The sequence below is a fragment of the Lissotriton vulgaris genome, chromosome 5 (genome assembly GCF_964263255.1).
Source record: "Lissotriton vulgaris chromosome 5, aLisVul1.2, whole genome shotgun sequence".
NCBI lineage: Eukaryota > Metazoa > Chordata > Amphibia > Caudata > Salamandridae > Lissotriton > Lissotriton vulgaris.
The window spans coordinates 32,139,135-32,158,609 of record NC_141693.1 but is presented as its reverse complement, the minus strand read 5'-3'; the positions used below and the strand labels follow the sequence as shown (position 1 = coordinate 32,158,609).

The 19,475-nt window shown below is 42.2% G+C and overlaps 1 protein-coding gene across 1 annotated transcript in view; it reads right to left on the bottom strand.

Moving 5' to 3' along the window:
• LOC147710048 (butyrophilin subfamily 1 member A1-like) overlaps nucleotides 1–19,475 on the bottom strand; it is a 743,009-nt gene that overhangs the window by 450,467 nt on the left and 273,067 nt on the right. The window contains exons 2-3 of the mRNA XM_086920707.1: nucleotides 15,903–16,250; nucleotides 3,649–3,927 (exon numbers count right to left, since the gene is read on the bottom strand). Of these exons, the coding sequence (XP_086776833.1) occupies nucleotides 3,649–3,927; nucleotides 15,903–16,250 (627 nt within the window). The remainder of the gene's footprint in view (nucleotides 1–3,648; nucleotides 3,928–15,902; nucleotides 16,251–19,475) is intronic.

Here is a 19,475-nt window from a genome sequence, read left to right as displayed (position 1 = left end):
CAGTGTGGGGTGGGAGGGGGGTCCACGCTGCCTTCTTACAGACACCCCACACGGGTCCTCGGACGATCTTTAAGATGGCGTCGAGTTAAAATGGGGGCCCCCGCAAGACAAGGGAAATTGGAGTTGGCACAGAGGGCACAGTCCTCTGGTAGTAGGGATCTGACACCGGTTGCGACCTTGCCGTTGGCCCGTAATGCTAGGATGTACAATTTTAATTTAGAAAGTATGCATTTGCAGGATGTTAGGCTCGGCTAGGAAAACCTTTGTACTAGAGATTTGTTAAGGTTAGCCAAAGAACATGTCTTCATCAAAATGAAAATTGTACATGATATGAAACTGTTATTTTAATGTTTTAATTTTGTTTCATATTTTAATAAATACGGCCGGGAGGGTAGCTCCCTCCCGCCTTCCAAAAGTTCAGAACTGCGTCCGTCTTCCCATCCTTGGGGATTGTGTTGGGAGGGGGTGACAGGCATCCCGGCCATAGAAGGCTGTGCTAATAATGAAGACAAAAGAAGTGCTGCCTGTGCCATCCTAAATTTGTTTCCGAAAGAATTTTCTGGGAAACTAGGGAGACTCAATAATTTCAGCCACATGATAAAAGAGAAAAAGGGAGCTTTACCTGTCAAGCTGAAGGTTAGATGTGTGCCTGTGTGTGTGAGTGAATGTCTTAAAACATTATTAAAAAGTCTTATTGATGATGACATAATAGAAGAAGTGGAGTCCATGTTTCGGCGTGGAAGGCTGATAAAGTTTGAGGCTCTGTGTGAACTTGAGGGCATTGAATGCCAATTTGGTGGTGGACTGCGACCCCTTACCAAACATAAATGAAGTTGTTTGCATGCTTTCCACATTAGATTTGCGATCCGCTTATCAACAAATTGCCTTGACTGATGACTCTAAACATTTCACTGCTTTTATTACACCACAGGGGTTGTTTCAATGTAAGAGAATGCCTTTCGGTGTGGCCTCTGCGGCATCCGTTTTTCAGAGGGCAATGTATCATAAATTGTTAAATGCTTTCAAGAAGATATTCTGGTGTTTTCTCCAAACCATGAAGAGCATTTGGGACACGTGATGAAAGTTTGTAAATGCTTATAGTTAAATAATCTAACTCTTAAAGAGAATAAGTGCAATATGTTTTGCAAATCTGTTGAATATCTAAGTCATACCCTCTCTGGAGATGGTGTAGTTCCTAAAACATCCTTATTAGAAGTCATTGTGAAAGCCCCAGCTCCAGATAACAAGGAAAAACTTTAATCCTTTGCTGGGCTATGCGAATATTATAGCAAGTTCATCAAGGATTTTGCCACAAAAATGGAACCTCTCAGAGAACCTACCACACACAAATTTGAGTTCTGTTGGACGCAGAAACAACAAGATGTGTCCCAAAAAATCAAAGATGAGATTGTAAAAGCCCCCACATTGAAACTGTTTTGTATGAACAAGGTATTCCTAGTAACGGTTGATGCTAGTCTATGTGGGTTGGGTGGCGTGTTATCTCAGAAGTGTGGTAAAGAAGAGTGGTGTGTTGCCTTTGCCTCCCTCACTCTCAGTGATACAGAAAGAAGATACTCTGTCATTGAGAGAGAACACTTGGGTTGCGTGTGGGGTATTGAGCATATTTGCCATGTCCTATGGGGAAGCAGGTTTGATCTTAGGACAGAGCACAAACCTCTGGTGTCAATTCTGTCACCTGGTGGTGGATGGAACGCTACAGCCAGAATAAGTAAACTCATGCCTAGATTACAGGAATATAATTTCTGTGTGGAGTATGTTCCGGGAAAGTATAATGTTACAGATGACTGTCTCTCCCGCCTTCCGTGTCCATGTGAAAGAAGATAGAAATGAGTTAGGATGTTGAGATGATCACGTCTGTTAGTGATAATGTGTCAAAATAATTTGCTGTCATTTCTGAAGAAAAGTGGAGAAAGAGTGTGGCCGCAGATAGCAAATGGAATTTACTTAAAGATTGTATCCTTAAAGGATAACCCATAAGTAAAGAGGTTCCTGATGAAGTGAAGCCTTTTCTGCAAGTATACTGTGAGTTGGAAGTGGAGGGGGAATTCATTTCCAAAGATGGAAAATGTGTACCTCCTGAGTCCATGCAAGATGAAATTCTTAGACTTGCACATGAGAGACATCCAAGTATGTCTTCTATAAAAAGATTGGTGAGATCTAGTTTCTGGTGGCCCAGTATGAACAAGATGATCGACAGGACTGTGAGAGAATGTACTGAGTGTGTCAACAGCGATAAGATGTTGAAGCCTTTTCCCGCTCCATTGAAACCTGTGCCATGGCCGAAATGTCAGTGGCAAAAAGTAGCGTTCGATATCTCTGGGCCATTTTATTGTTTACCGCAGGAAGCTCATTTTGCTATGGTGATTATTGATTACCACTCTAAGGGGCCAGAGGTTAAGTTTGTTGCTCGTGCCTCTTCACAAACTATTATTGAATTTTCAGGAATATCTTTGCTTGAGAAGGGAGTCCTGAAGTCCTAAGGACAGATAACAGTGTGCAATCAAAGTCATGTGAAAGGAAGAATGATTGCAAATGTTTGGCATTAAACATTGCACCACTGTTCTTTATAAACTGCTAGGCAATGGCCAGGTTGAAAGGTTCAACTGAGTCCTTAAGGATGATGTAGAATTGGCCAGGAAAGCAGGTAGAGAGTGGAAAGTTGCTCTGAGGGAGAGGCTCTGGATGTATCACATCACCCCTCATTCTGTCACTCGACTCAGCCCTTTCCGCCTGTTAAAGGGAGAGAGAGCTCGCATCCAAACTCTGTCCATGGTCGATAAAGAAAAATGTTTGATGTTATGAGTGTTAATATACAAAATATTTCCCTTAAAGTCCAAAAGAATCAGGAGAAAATGAAAGACATGTATGATGCCAAATGGAAAGTGAGAGTAGCCACTTTTGTGGTGGAAGTTTGGGTGAGAATACACAAACCTGGTATCAGCACAAAAGGAACTTCTAAGTATGGTCCTGCCATTGGAGTTGTGAAGGGTAATATGAATAGTGTTGTGACGGAATGTAAGACGGGTTGTTTAGTTTCGCACTGCACTTAATGAAGGAAACTGTAAACACTTTGTTGAAGAAAAGGATCGGAGCATTTTTTAAACAAATTTTCGAAATGAAAGGATGGAAAGGTTTATCATGGAAATATTCTGAATTTGGCTGACAGACCTGTTGGGTTGGAGTCCGTTGCTTCCAGGGTTAAAGCAAGTGGGAGAAGTGCAGACCCCCCAGTAAGAAGGAAAGACTATATTTAATGCATTTTGTGTTAAGGGTAAGGATGTGTTATATTCTATGACTTATTTTCTAGGTGTACTGTTTCTTTAATTTATCTAGCTTAGAATTATTTCTATTCAAAGTGCTTGTTGTTTCCTGCCGCCATGGTGTGGAAATTCCACATTCCAAGGTCAGACCTCTGGGGAGTTTGTCCAGAGTGATTGCATGTGCTGTGCTGGAATAAAAGAAACATCTTTTTTATATACAATGTTTTCCTGGAGTGGACTCTGGAGAGAATACTACACATTGCTACTCAAATACATGTTTCTAGTTGAAATGTTATGGTTGCATAGATAAAATAAACACATATAAATGTTCTGTGCCTTCATGATACTTAGTCGGTCAGATTCTCACCTCTTATTCGAAGCGTTAACTCCTTCCACTGGCTCAGTACGGGGTTTCCAATGCAGCAGGACAGGGCGCGGGGATGACCATTAAATACATAGGTTGCCTTAACATGAAACTGGAGGCTGCCATCCACAGCCTTCACTTCGGTGGATGAGGACATGTTGTTCCCGTCTTCATCTCTCCACTTTGCTTCTGGCTCAGGGAACCACCCTGAAGATTCACACACAATTATGATTCCTCCATCTTGTAATTCTTCCAGATAGATGTACGGCTTGGACCCCAGAGCTGGAAATGAATCAACAGGCGCGTGGAAGGTTAGCTGTGAACTTTTGGAATATTGTAGTGAGCGGCAAAAGATTCTGTGTGAGTGCTTGAAGGGGGACTCACGGTAATGATGCTGTTCATTGGCAAAAATGCATTCTGGGTAATAACACTGTATGTGGTCGCACTGACATTCCCCGCTGTGCATCAGCAGCCTGTGTACAGCCCCCCTCTTCAGAGTCTATTCTCATGTTTCACAAGTTTAACTAACCCCTCTTTTAACTAGTCCTTTTCTAAAACTTGTCACACGTTTTAGTCCCAAGCCCAAGAAATGCAATTGGCCCTTTTATTTCATTCGAGGTGCAATGTGACCAAGGCTCATTCCTGTTTTTTTCCCCACAATATTTTCCATTTTTCATGCACGAAACCACTGTCGAGCCAAAAGTATTACAACAACACAGTAAAAACCAGCAGTTTACATATGTTTAGTTAAATGAAAACAAAATCCAAGATTTTGAGAAATTTATCTTCTAGTAATATGAGGTCAAAAGTTGATATGTGAAAAAAGATAAGATCTACAAACGTAGCAGAGCTGCAGGTGATCATTTTTACAGCGGTTTGAGATCAATAAATCCGCTTCCGTTAGGGAGTGTTGATAATTATGACTAGAAATCAAAAGCATGCCAAATGCATTTTGGAAATAGAGGCTGTTTTTCTTAAGAAGTATCTGAAAAAACAAGTGGACCCCGACATTTGACCCTGGGGTAGTCTAAGTATCGAGAAAAACAAGGGTTCATGCTCGGCCAGAGAGGTCCCAGAGACAGCAAGAGCTGCTCAGTTATGATAGTATCTAAACCTATAGCAAGAGGCACATAGAGTCAATTGATGCCCAGAGGAGCAAACACAAGATTACATTTTTTTATTTTTATTAAACATACGTAGTGGCACACACTGGCGTTCGCAATATAAGAGAATTTATTATTATAAATGATCTAGCAAACCAGTTTTTTAAATATAAGAAATATAGTGTAATATCTTAATAAATATGTTCACATGTCTTCCTCTACTCCACCAGTGGAACTCTGTAAATGTGATGTCATTTAGAATGTTATGACCTGATTCATCACAGTTGGTCTTGGGCTGAGCACCTTGCCAGGCGCTCCTGGTGGGGCTTTGTAAGGGCTTTGTAAGGGCTTTGTACTAGCTAATGGGGCCTATGGACATTGTACCTCCTTCATGTAACTTGTGCTAATGAATCTACTTAAAAGCTACCGTCAGTCTGGACCCAAGTTACTACATTTATTTTGGCGACGAGTTGGTCTTAAGAACCTGCATCTACGTACTTCAATTGGATACATCTGGAATCTACCTATCTGCACTGCTGTGAACCAACTGTCAAGAAATCAGCCCCACCAGTGACCTCTGCACCGGTCGCCCTCATCGTACTGCAACTTGGTTACTGTCAACAAGACACTCTACAACCATAACCTGTCTACAGTAGTGAATTTGGCAAAGGTAAAAAAGTCTCTTTTCATTAATATCCTGAATCTACGTTTTGGGAGAGCCTATCAACATTTCTGTGCCTTCAAGTTTCTGAAAGAAATTAGTAGAAGCTTTCAAACGAGAAACCCAGACTCCACCTGTTAAGGGTTAAAAGCATTTTGCAGCGGAAGGATTCCTGTATTGAATTGTGACTGTACATATTTTAAATTGACTGTCTTCCCTGGCTCTCAGTATATTTGGAAGTGTGTGTAGTTAGGAGGAATAAATACAACTTAATGACTCTGAGCCTAACTAAAGGCCAGCGATTTATCTTGGCTGAGATAGCGGAAAAGGAACTCGATCTACAAAAGAAAATCCAATTACATGCAATTGTTCACAGCTTTGACAGATACTGTGCGAGGCCGTGCGATCACATCGTTTGACTGCTTTATGTGACTGAAAGAATAGATCGTTACTGCCATCTACTGGTCTTGAAAATAATAACATTTTAGGCGTGTCATGTGTGTTTAATACACTCGAGTTTCCTCCAGTTTTAAGGGAGCGCCGTGGTCAATGATAAATAAATGCTCCAGAGGAAAAAGTATATAGATTACTAAGTGGTCTCTAAGCTGTACAAAAATTAATGGAGTACTGTAATGTCTATCTAATTAATGTCACTGTGCCTTGCTAAGTTCGTAAACTCACCCTTCTGTTCGTTATTAACCGTTGGCTTGCAGAGATCTACTCAGCCTCCATGCCACCATACTAATGATGACGTACATAGAACGTCCTCGGGAGTCAGCGAACCTCTGTTCTCAGTCCCATTCCAGAGATGTTTTGCGTAGCTCAAAGAATACTTCTGATGCACTTCCGATCTCACCCTATTGACTGCATATTTCTCACGTCATCACGCCTGACGCAGCAGCCATCTTAAGTTTGTCTCATATTGTCACAACAACAGCTGCTTCTCTTTATGTAGGACTCAGTGTGCGGGCGTTTCTCCTCATGTTGCAGTCAAATGAACTATTTGGTAGAAACACGGAGCAGCAGTATGGTTTGAACGTTCTCAATGATTTATTGTCATTTTAATATTCAGGCAAATTTCGTCAATCACTACGAGAAACTCTGGAGCATCTGCTGGAAGCTGTTTACAGTGACCCGGGTGAGAGGTCGCTCACCGGTGACCGGAGTTATTAATTCATTATTTACAGTGATTATTTGTTTCGTATATATGATGTCTACTGCAGGGTATATTGGTTCTGGGAAAGTCATGCATTCTTGATCTTTGCTTCACTACCTCTAGCATACCATTTATGGAATTCACATTTTGAGTTGGTGATAAGTTTTTATTCTCTGTTAGCTGGGTAATTTTCACACCTTACCTGTCAACCATCGCGGTGACAGGCGCACCATTTATCATAGTTAAATCACTAGCATGTATTTTGTTCGATATTTTGCGTGTCAGATTTATTTATTATTATCCTTGCAACAGTGATATATTTTAGTTTTACAGCCTTTTGACACTATACAGTTTTTATGCACTGTTATTTTAGTCTTGTATAGTGCATATTACTTTTGTCTCACAGTGCACGATATTTAAGCTTCAGTCGGTTCGAGGTTTGTAGCTGTATGGTTGTTTCTCTTTCTTAAGAGTTGGCAAGAGATGATTCTCATTTTATTTTGGGTTCTTACCCAAATAATACTTACCTCATGTTATTTCAGTATACAAAGTCTACAGGAATTATTATTATTTTTTTTGCAGTGCACATTTTTCTGTACTTCTTTTTCACAGTGCACAATCTGTACCACGAGCCGTGGTGTCTCACAGGATTATAGTCTTGTCTGTTAGTGCACATTGTTTTGTTTACTCCGCAAAGGGTATCACGAAAGGATGTTGAGTCCTGTCATTACAGTGCACAACGTAGACCTCTTCACGGGGTGTTCTGTTTACTATGCATAATTATTGACCTTTCCTAAGGTTTGTTTGTTGGGTCTTTCCATTATTATATGCATTTCAGTTTGCCTCTTTAATGCCCTCACTATTGTGCACATCTTATCTTTCTTCTGATGTTTAGTGTGGGTTTAGTTGAATTTTTTATCTGTGCACATTGTTTTCCTCCATTCGAGGATACCCATGCATAAGTAAAATGTTACCCTTAATGGGTGTATGGTCTCAGTCGCCGTAATGCATGGGTTAAGTTACTCTGGGCGTTTTGTTCATAATACTTGTTTTGTGTTTTCCACTTTAGCCCAGTTTGAATTTTTCTTGTGTATTTTATTCTTCTTGTATGTGATAGTGAAGGTTGAGTGAGTTTACTCTTTTCCTTCTCTGTCTATTCGTTTTCTCCTGATCTGTGCTGGCCTTTTCTAGCTTACCTGGCCAGTAGGTGTGAATTGAACTGCCATTGATGGTTTTCCTGCCTATTCTTTAACTTTCCTTTCTTTTTCATGTTTAGAGAGGAGGATGAGTAATATGTCTATAAACTGATCTGATATGGAATTTCTATTTGTTTTTGGAATCTCTATTTGTTTTTAGTATGCTTCCTCATCTCTCTTCTATTCTCTTTACTTTTGCTGCTGGTTCTTCAGCTCTCTTTGATTCTCTTTTGTACGTTTTTACTTCTGGTTCTGCACACTCTTTGCTTTTCTGTGGTGTGTTATTTTCTTACCTAAGTTTCTTTCTTTGTGTTTTTTCAAGAAAGGAGGATATGTAATATCTTAATAAATATGTTCACATGTCTTCCTCTACTCCACCAGTGGAACTCTGTAAATGTGATGTCATTTAGAATGTTATGACCTGATTCATCACAGTTGGTCTTCGGCTGAGCACCGAGCCAGGCGCACCTGGTGGGGCTTTGTAACTGCTTTGTAAGGACTTTGTACTAGCTAATGGGGCCTATGGACATTGTACCTCCTACATGTAACTTGTGCTAATAAATCTACTTAAAAGCTACCTTCAGGCCGGACCCAAGTTACTACATATAGTTCAAGTGCTCACATAAAAAGTGAAGACAGACATGATGTGGCGAGTGAGGGTGACAATTAAAATATATACATATACATTGCATTAATATATAGCATAAATCAAAAGAAAAGTCCAAGATTAGGGTAGAATAGATGGCTGTCATTAAGTCTGCCTCATCAGAAAGTAAGAAAAGTCTTGCCCACATCCCCAAAGCAGCACATTTTATAGGGTAAGGATAGTAGAAGACCTCGCATTTCGCATAGTGTGAGGTGGCAACATGTGCAAGAAGGTATCCATTACCTACTTGGTCCCGTGGCTGAACACAACCTCCGGGCATTACCAGTTCCCTACGGAGAGCTGTACCCATGTCCTTGGTCTGTCGATATCTCTGGTCTGCGGGTCTTTTGGGCCATTTTTAACTAATGCTGCCTGCATGAGGATCATCTTATCTATGGCAATTCTTGACGTCATATTAATATATGCGGTACGTTTTGATGCGTAATAGTGTATGAATACAACCTGTACGGTAGTATAAATACTTTTTATTTTTATTTACCTTTAATGTTTAACTTTTTCAATAGCTGAATCCTTTTGTAGGTTATATCACATCATGTTTAGGACTATATAAGGGGAGTCCCGTTGCGTCGCAGTTCACTTTGCTTGATTGCTCGCTGGCTGGACTCGGTGTATTCTCGCCTTCTCCAGTACCTGCTTTGTATCTTCTTGCCTTCTCCGGTACCTGCTTTGTATCTTCTTGCCTTCTCCGGTACATGCTTTGTATGTTCTTGCCTTCTCCGGTACCTGCTTTGTATCTTCTTGCCTTCTCCGGTACCTGCTTTGTATCTTCTTGCCTTCTCCGGTACATGCTTTGTATCTTCTTGCCTTCTCCGGTACCTGCTTTGTATCTTCTTGCCTTCTCTGGTACCTGCTTTGTATCTTCTTGCCTTCTCCATTACCTGCTTTGTATCCTCTTGCCTTCTCCAGTACCTGCTTTGTATCTTCTTGCCTTCTCCGGTACCTGCTTTGTATCTTCTTGCCTTCTCCGGTACATGCTTTGTATCTTCTTGCCTTCTCCGGTACCTGCTTTGTATCTTCTTGCCTTCTCCATTACCTGCTTTGTATCCTCTTGCCTTCTCCAGTACCTGCTTTGTATCCTCTTGCCTTCTCCAGTACCTGCTTTGTATCTTCTTGCCTTCTCCGGTACCTGCTTTATATCTTCTTGCCTTCTCCAGTACCTGCTTTGTATCTTCTTGCCTTCTCCGGTACCTGCTTTGTATCTTCTTGCCTTCTCCGGTACCTGCTTTGTATCTTCTTGCCTTCTCCAGTACCTGCTTTGTATCTTCTTGCTACTTGGCCTGGGCGGCTGCAGCTGGAAGTTTTTTTTTGCCTCCAATGTTTTTCTCCTCATGCTGGATATTATTTTCTGGAGCAATTCTACACTCCCAGTTCAATCTGGCTTCTGTCTGTGTGTCCAGGAACAGTAGGCATTTCCTGGACACGAAGAAGATCCTAGGCTGGGCGCCATGAAACCCTAATCTTGACAGCTTGAGATGCCATCAAGTTTTAGGGTTACATATATTTCATTGGTGCAAGCTCAGGAGAATTCCAACAGACATTAGGACAGGCCCACTAGAGCGAATGTTGCATTTACATCTCGGGCTGGACTGTTCCCATGAGGCACAGGGTCAGACTGATTTGCATATGGCCATGTCTGAACTGTGGTGGCAGAGTGGGCTAAAGAACGGTGATGGATCAAACCCTGATCTGTTGACTGGGTGTGAGTGTTTGATTGGTTCAGATGCTCCGTCCATCACCACCCCCTTTTGTATCGCTTTGTTCGCCATAGGTTTGCAGGGTATGCTCAGACGTGAGTCCCTTGTTCACTTTGCCACTGGATTCAAGCAAGCCGGGCTGAAGACGGCTGGAATACCAGAAACCGGTCCTCGGAAGCTTGTTTCCGGTCCAGGGAAGGCATGGCTTGGCAGTTCGGGCTGGACTGTTCCCGTGAGGCACAGGGTCAGACTGATTTGCATATAGCCATGTCTGAACTGGGGTGGCAGAGTGGGCTAAAGAACGGTGATGGATTAAACCCAGGTCTTTTAACTGGGTGTGAGTGTTTGATTGATTCAGATGCTCCATCCATCACCACCCCTTTTTGTACCGCTTTTGGCTGCCATAAGTGTGGCAGGGTATGCTCAGACGTGAGTCCCTTGCTCACTTTGCCACTGGATTAAGGCAAGCCGGGCTGAAGATGGCTGAAATGCCGGAAACTGGTCCTAGGAAGCTTGATTCCGGTCCAGGGATGACATGGCTTGGCAGTTCAGGCTGGACTGTTCTCATGAGGCACAGGGTCAGACTGATTTGCATATGGCCATGTCTGAACTGGGGTGGCAGAGTGGGCTAAAGAACGGTGATGGATCAAACCCTGATCTGTTGACTGGGTGTGAGTGTTTGATTGGTTCAGATGCCCCGTCCATCACCACCCCCTTTTGTACCGCTTTATTCGCCATAGGTTGGCAGGGTATGCTCAGACGTGAGTCCCTCGCTCACTTTGCCACTGGATTCAAGCAAGCCTGGCTGAAGACGGCAGAAATGCCAGAAACTGGTCCTAGGAAGCTTGATTCAGGTCCAGGGAAGACACGGCTTGGCAGTTCGGGCTGTACTGTTCCCATGAGGCACAGGGTCAGACTGATTTGCATATGGCCATGTCCGAACTGGGGTGGCCGAGTGGGCTAAAGAATGGTGATGGATCAAACCCTGATCTGTTGACTGGGTGTGAGTGTTTGATTGGTTCAGATGCTCTGTCCATCACCACCCCCTTTTGTACTGCTTTGTTCGCCATAGGTTGGCAAGGTATGTTCAGACTTGAGTCTCTTGCTCACTTTGCCAGTGGATTCAAGCAAGCCTGGCTGAAGATGGCTGAAATGCCAGAAACCGGTCCTAGGAAGCTTGATTCCGGTCCAGGGAAGACATGGCTTGGCAGTTCGGACTGGACTGTTCCCATGAGGCACAAGGTCAGACTGATTTGCATATGGCCATGTATGAACTGGGGTGGCACAGTGGGCTAAAGAACGGTGATGGATCAAACCCTGATCTGTTGACTGGGTGTGAGTGTTTGATTTGTTCAGATGCTCCGTCCATCACCACCCCCTTTTGTACCGCTTTGTTCGCCATAGGTTGGCAGGGTATGCTCCGAAGTCAGTCCCTTGCTTACTTTCCACTGGATTCAAGCAAGCCTGGCTGAAGACGGCTGAAATGCCAGAAACCAGTCCTAGGAAGCTTGATTCCGGTCCAGGGAGGACATGACTTGGCAGTTCGGGCTGGACTGTTCCCATGAGGCACAGGGTCAGAGTGCTTTGCATATGGCCATGTCTGAACTGGGGTGGCAGAGTGGGCTAAAGAACGGTGATGGATCAAACCCTGATCTTTTGACTGGGTGTGAGTGTTTGATTGGTTCAGATGCTCCGTCCATCACCACCCCCTTTTGTATCGCATTTACATCAGTCAACTTGTAAGGCAGGAAGATGCTAGTATCAAGTTGCCCCAGCACCGGCGCAATTTACATAACCTGGAAATGTCTGTGCAGAGTCACCATGACTGTTTATGTAATCTGGAAAGGCTGGTGCAGGATTGCACTGGTGCGGTCGATGAGACACAGGGCTATTTCATTTAATATTTAGCTAAAGCAAGTCCAGCCTGCCTCTTGTGCAGCCAGTTCAGAAAATAATACATTAATAAATGCAGGGATTGGTCTGAGTGGAATTGTTTTGCACATACACAGGGACTGGGATCCTGCGCCTGTTCTCCACCCGGCTGTGCGACACATCTCGAGTTGGAGAGATGTAAGTGAGCATGTCAGGTTGGCTGTCTTAAGACAATTGACCAAATCGACATGCGCATTTGAAGTGCCACCACTCCTGTCTCAGCTGTAGCTGCTGTCTGTCAAGAAGGTCCCGCACCGCCCTAAGACTTGTTCAGACACTCAGTCGGCTCGACTGGCAGCCTGCAGAATGAAAAATAAAAAGATAATACAATTGTTTTATGATTTTATTATTCATGCCTGAATTTGCAGTAGGGGGACACTCCTCTGCCCTAACAGAGGAGCTGCCGCTGATCCACTTACCCAGGCTGCTGACCATTTTTGGTCCTACTTCTTTCCACACCACTGCCTTAAATGTGAAACTAATGAGTGTACGCTGTTGTTTCCACTCGTGCTGTGACACTGTTCACTTCGCAGTTTGGATGCTGTTTCCATCATGACAATTTTTCTGTATTCGCTCCAAATTTGGGACCACTTTGAGGGGGGGTGGGTCACGCTATACACCAGGCTGTGGAGCATCGTCTCTCACGGCCTGGGGGCACCTCCATTTGGCTTCCTTAAATATTCATAAGGAGCATCCCCATATTCCAAGAATCCTAGGTAGCAACAATGGTTCCTTCAGGCGAAGAAAAATGCCTTCACTTCCTAGGCACATATTACGTACCACGAGTGATTCTATATCACAAGATTAAATCAATCATATACTGACACATAATACATCAATCACTATATGCTGTGTCAATATGTGAAGGGTGCTCCAGTGAACGGCGCAGTGAATAGTGGAACAGGGGCGCAATTAGTTATATAACAGATATAATGAAACCATAAGTCTTCATTTATTTAGGACCAATAGTTGATTCAAGTTTGGAGCCCAATGTAAAGCGGATATCGATGAATATGTATCTACACGCTAAAGCTTTGATGTTTCATCCCCGATATTGATCTTCTGAGTGTTCATCAGGTCAACAAAGCAGCACCAGCAAGAGCTCAACAACCTTTTATGGAGTGCAAACATGACAAATCAGTTGACTACTTTTCAACATCTGTGAAAACATCACACTTATCAAGAACAATAAACGTTCTAGATGAAAGGATAGAATTATAAACCTCTTATCCTCTCCATTTTAGGAGCATTATCTGTGTAGTAACCAAGACAGAATCTGTAAGATCTCCTTAATTTGAATGAGAGATCAAGAGAAGGCCATTAAGTTGAAATCAAATTCAGGTTTGTTCCATAAAGTGAGGAACCCATCTAAGCATCAACTGGGACAGGTCAAAGTACAGAAGTATTCAACCAAACAACCAGAAGACTTGGCCTAGAAAATGGTTTCTTTCAACACCCTATTGAACCTTTCTGTCATACCATTAGTCTCTGGGTGATAGAGCAAACACTTCTTGTGACAAATTCCTCTAGACTTCAAGAAATATTCCATTTCTTTTGAGACCAACTGCACTCCATTGTCTGTGAAAATAGAATCTGGATATCCCTCTCTAGCTATGAGTGATTCTAGAAATGTTATGACTTGAGAGGTCTCAATTCTGGATGTGAAATGAATCTCAGGCCACCTGGAGTATAAATCCAAAATAAACATTTTTTGACCCTCAGAATCAACTGGACCAACAATATTAAAAGCAACCTCACTCCAAGTTCTCCTAGGAAACTCTCTAATGACCATAGGCTGAAACCTCACAACTTTCGACTTATCAATATGCGCACACACCAGACATTCCTTCACAACTCTCTCAATTTGTATATCCATACCTGGCCACTAATAGCAAGTGCGCAGTCTCTCTTTGGTTTTAGAAATGCCTGAATGTGACTTATTCGCAAAAGCAATTAATTTTCCACGAACCGCAGAGGGAGGCACAAGCCTAGTACTACGTAAAAGCATATTATCACAAATTGTTAACTCATCCTTAACACTCCAAAACTTGGACACCTCAATAGAACAATTCTTTTTAGCCTGCCAAACTTTGGGAATAAGAGAAATAACCTCAGATACAACAGAATTAGAAGCCAATAAGACCCTCCATTGCTCTTGACTAATAATCTCTTCATCAACCTGGCAAACATGAACATCAGGATCATCCCCCTCATCCAAAGAAACTTCATCTTGACCAACACTTACCAACCTTGAGAGAGTGTCTGCAACATTGTTGTTAACCCCAGGAATATATCTAATCTCAAAATTATATTCTTGTAAAGCAATGACCCATTTAGTAATCCTGCTTGAAATGAGGGAAGAAACACAATAAGCACACCAAATTGGCATTACTAGATTAACACTGCCCATGTGAGCCAGGCCAACCAACTTCATACTCTGTACCTGTACCTGAAGGTGTGCAATTAGAGATGAAAAGTCTACCACCAGAGCAAAATGATGCACTTGATTTTACCTAATTAATTGTAGTTTTGCATAATTTGCCATAATTACTAACCCAGCTCCTTAGATGAGTCCACTCTAATGGGCTCTCCTGCTTCCTAAAACAAAGTATGAGCTATAAAATGCGTGAAACAACTGGATTTAAAAAAAAAATCAATGCTTCGATGCAGGGCAAACAGCTTTCAGGGGCTTGGGACTGATTACTGGTGATGCCCATTGGGAGGCGCCTTGATGCCCATTGGGCTGAGTACGCGCGTTATAAACTTGCTTTCATTTCATTTCATTTCATTCATGCAGAGCCAGAGCAACACAGAATGGAAGCAAAAGGGTAGGTCTCTGTTGCTGGTTATATTGAGATGTGGGTTGAGGTAAATGCCGACCAAGATGTGACGAAAGAACCTATGTGGACTCCATGACTAACCTGGTGGGGGTTACAAAAGAAGGGTCATTGTTTCAGTTTTAGAGCTGCAGGAAAGACAGAGGGCAAACCAAGAAAGGAAAAGAGAAATTAGACATTCTAGCTAACACCCTCAGAACTTGGTCTTGTAATATCTAGAGGCTGATTTAGAGTTTGGCGAGTAGGGTCCTCCATCGTAAGAGCAATGGAGTCCCTCTCAGCCAAACTGACAGACCGCACTCCTGATTTACAGATGGCAGACCTCAAGTATGTCAGCATCGAAGACTTCCCTGTATCCGTCATTAACACTGCACCAGAATCAAGGCTTAGCAGAGAGGGTACGCAATGATGACGGATTACACTCTCCACCAACAGGAAGGTCTGTTCACCTGATTTACAGATGGGCGGACCACAAGTCTGTCTGCGATAGAGACTACTTTGTCACTGTTACACTCCTAGCCCAAAGGAGCAATGGCCGCCGAGGATTGGCCATTGGATTTCTTGCTTGATTTGGAGTTGGCAGGCGAATGGTCGGTTTTTACTCTCCCTTACTGCAATCAAAAACATGCCAGTAAGGGACAATAAAACACTTAAATGACCCCCATACCATGGGATAAATCTCCCTTTTTCATCCCAGATTCATTGATCAAGGTTGTTCTGTCAGGGGCACACGACTGCTAGGTTTACTGACGCCGTACCTGATACACCAACAGAACAGTAATCAAACCCTGCGCCTGATCATGCCTTCACACTAGCACAGTGAACTGAATCCTCCGGGTCTTCTCAATGGACTGTCCATGAATTTAGCATATGTTTACTGCTGTATATTCTAAGACAGGCCATTTCTCTTCCTTTTATCTACACCTCTCTGAGAAGTTTCTGAGATGCAGAATATGATTGAACAGGGGGATCATAACCATATTTACAGAATGAAATGTACATGTGACTGACCTGCCACCATTAGTTCTACTGCTGCTTCTTCATAGAAGGATCCTGTATCATAGAAACATGTGTACCAGCCGCTGTCAGACTGTCGAACATTGTGTACCATCAAGGATACGCGACCGGCTTTGATGCCATCTTTAATAAGGGTCGTCCTGCTTCTGTACTCTACCATCTGATTTTGATACTGGTCCTCTGTGTCCCGATACAAGTGGACAAGGTTATGGTATTTGCCTTTAAACCACCTGATAGTCATGTTCTCTGCATTGATCTGGGGTGACAGGTGGCATGGCAACACTGCATCTTCACCAGGAGGGATGACCAGGGGCAGGTCCAGTCCAATGACAGAAAATCTCACTGAAAAAGAAAATAAATTTAAATATATAGAATGAAAAGAGAAGAAACATGCAGCATGAAATACACAACGTGTAAATTGGAGCATAATACACAAGTTTGTTGCAGATTATCCCTGCTGGTGTCCCATATGAAGTATGGAGGCTGATGGGCCTTTGTTAGTATCATGGGGCAAGGTGGGGTAACTTATTTTTGCTAGAACCCCTCTAAGTCAAACATAGACTACAACCCTCTCTAACAACATAGGTCAAATTCTTCAATACTATAGGCACGAGTTAAGAGTTTGAAAGGCAAGCTCTCCATCTACCAGAGTAATGGAATTATCACTTCAGCAGCCTGGGGAAATCCACAGAGTTTGTTCTGAGAAATAAGGGGGCATATTAGCAAGGGCCAGATCGCCGCTTTAGCTGCACTTTTTGCTGATAAAGCGGCAATTTGTTTATCTCCCAATTACCAAGCTGTCGCTAAAAGCAGTTAGCAACGGATTTTAGGCGATAGCGACCGGTTTGGGGCCCACTTTGCATGTCAGCGATATTTATCGCTAATGACATGCAAAGTGGGCGTACCCAAACTGGTAGCGACTGAAAACAGTCGCTAACACAGCTATCGCCTATCACCAATACCCGCGATGCGATAGAAAAAACGCGTGCTAACCGCAATTAGCGCCAGGATTTTACACCTGGTAAAAACCTGACTTAGCCATAATTGTCAATGGGAGGAGGATTCTACGGCTAAGTCCCCACCTGCTTATTAGCGAGATTTTCCTTAGCGATAGGATTTTTATTGCTGGATATCTCACGTTGAGGATGGGATTTGTCGCTATCACTGGATTTTTTATCGCAGTGGAGATAAACGTTGCTAATACTGCTTTATCTCCACAATAAAATCCATCGATAGGAGGCGATTAAAAAAATCGTGCTAAGCGTGGTTTGCGATAATTAACGCAAGTTGTTGCTAATATGCCCCAAAGTTTCCCCATCAAAACTGCCCTCTCTTCCTACACCTAAGTCCACCCTCAAATCAGGCATGCAGAAATGCACACTCTAAATAAATTTTCAGCACAACATATCTGGTTTGTCTAACAAATGGGGTTCAAGAGGTTTATCCTGCATTTAAAGAAAGGCCCCCACTAATTCCATGGAAGCCTTTTATAAGGACCATTGGCAGACCAGTTAACCTATTTTAGGGGGTGGCATATCTGCCAACTTGAGATTATGGTGAAGCAAATAATAGAGCTATTTAGCATACACTGAATAAAGGTGTTGCTATTTGCAATTAGCAAATATATGTAAAGAGCAAAGGTAGAAAAACGGAGCATAGTGGTGGTACCAGGGGCTCAGGGTTATATTGACGAATGGAAAGATTCTCTGAAGGGTTAAAGAACAGGAGGTAATTTAATGGTGTGTTAGAGATAAAGAAGGCGGCATACCACAAGTAAGATTTGCAAAAGTGTTCGGTGAATTAGGCACGAGTAAGGCGGCTGCTTGTTTAAAATGCATGAGTTATGCAGTTTTAAAAGACATAATGGTTAGATAGTTTTGGGAGAGAACAAGGGTGATTATTGCTTTAAATTTTATTATTTTATTTCACTGGTGTTTTGGAGAACTTGTTAACATTAGAAATGCACAAGGATATGCATAACCTAATATTAATGGTGAAATGTTTCACTTGTAGCTACCCCTGAGGAAGGACTCTTGTAGTCCAAAATGCATTGGGTGAAATAGAGAACATGCCATGGATGAATTGTGCGTTTGTCGTGTTTTTGATAGAGGTCCGGATGGTAATATCATCAACACTTGAAACTTGGGAAAATTGCATGATACTGCATATGTGGATTTGAGCTTAAAAAGAGGAACTTTAACACAAGCATCGACGAATTGACTGAAATATTGATTAACTTAAAATATTGTGTATTTGCTCATTTAGCTGTCAGACTGGTTTAGGGGCGGAAATGTCGCTCCCTTCATTTTGATGTATTACCCATGTGCTACGAGGGCAAGCACAATTCCAGTAAGCACGCACTCTTGGAGAATGTCAGGATTAATGTTAATTATCATTGAAGAGAAGGTGTGCATTCCATTACCCTTTTGAACATTTGTCATGATTGTTTGCCCCAATCATGGTTTGCACCCGAACATTGAAAGTGGATTAAAATTGATTTACAGGGTTCATCGTCGCGATCCACACTGATTGCAAGGACCATTGGCAGACCAGTTAGCCTATTTTGGGGGGTGGCCTATCTGCCAACTTGAAATTATGGTGGAGCAAATAATAGAGCTATTTAGCATACACTGAACAAAGGTGTTTTTCCTATGGCGGTGCAGATAAGAGAGCTATGTTTCACCAGACTCTGTAATGTCCCTCCAAACACTATTCGTGTAGCAGTTTACCGTATATACCACTCCGAACTCGTTGATGATGTCAGCAGCTCATTTGATTGGCAGTCATGTGTGTAGTAAACAGGCAGGTAGAATTCATTTCAAAGGAAAGAAGTTTATTCCAGATACAGCTTAGACATCCACCTTCATACAAGTCCATCTTCCCTCTGCCTATCCACCACATACAGAATCTTGGCTAGCAAAGGTACAATAACAATTCTACCAGAACACTCTAACTAAGAATACTACACACCTCCCCCCTTTTTAAAAAAACAAAATAACAAAAAACAAATAAAAAAACATAAAACAAATTAATGATGAAAATCACCCAATTTGACAGGAGCATGTTTGATACGAGAACTTTTCCTTAAATTAGTATTACTTGAATCTGCAGAAACATTGTTGTCATTGTCACAAGAATCACTAGATAAAGAATTTTGAACAACACTAGCATTTGAAGAAATAGAAACAGAATTGTCTTGAATCTGCGGATCAGAACCAAAAGTGTCTAACATGGCAGGATAGGTGTCATAACTATCACAAGATTTTTTTTTTTAGGAATATTCTTCATATTTGTAGCTTTGCATAACGAAATGCGCCTAAAATTCCAAATTTTACCACCAAATTTTACCACCTTACTAAAAACTTCCAACACTTCACAAGGATCAGACCACTTTTCCCATTTACTACCAAAAACACCACCAAACTTAATACGAACAAAATCACCTACCTTAATCTTAGACCCCTGACTAGTTACTTGCAACGAATTGCCTCTCATTTTCTCTTGATACTTCATAACTTTATCCCTAACTTGAGAGACATCAAATAAAGATTCACAAGGCACTTTAGT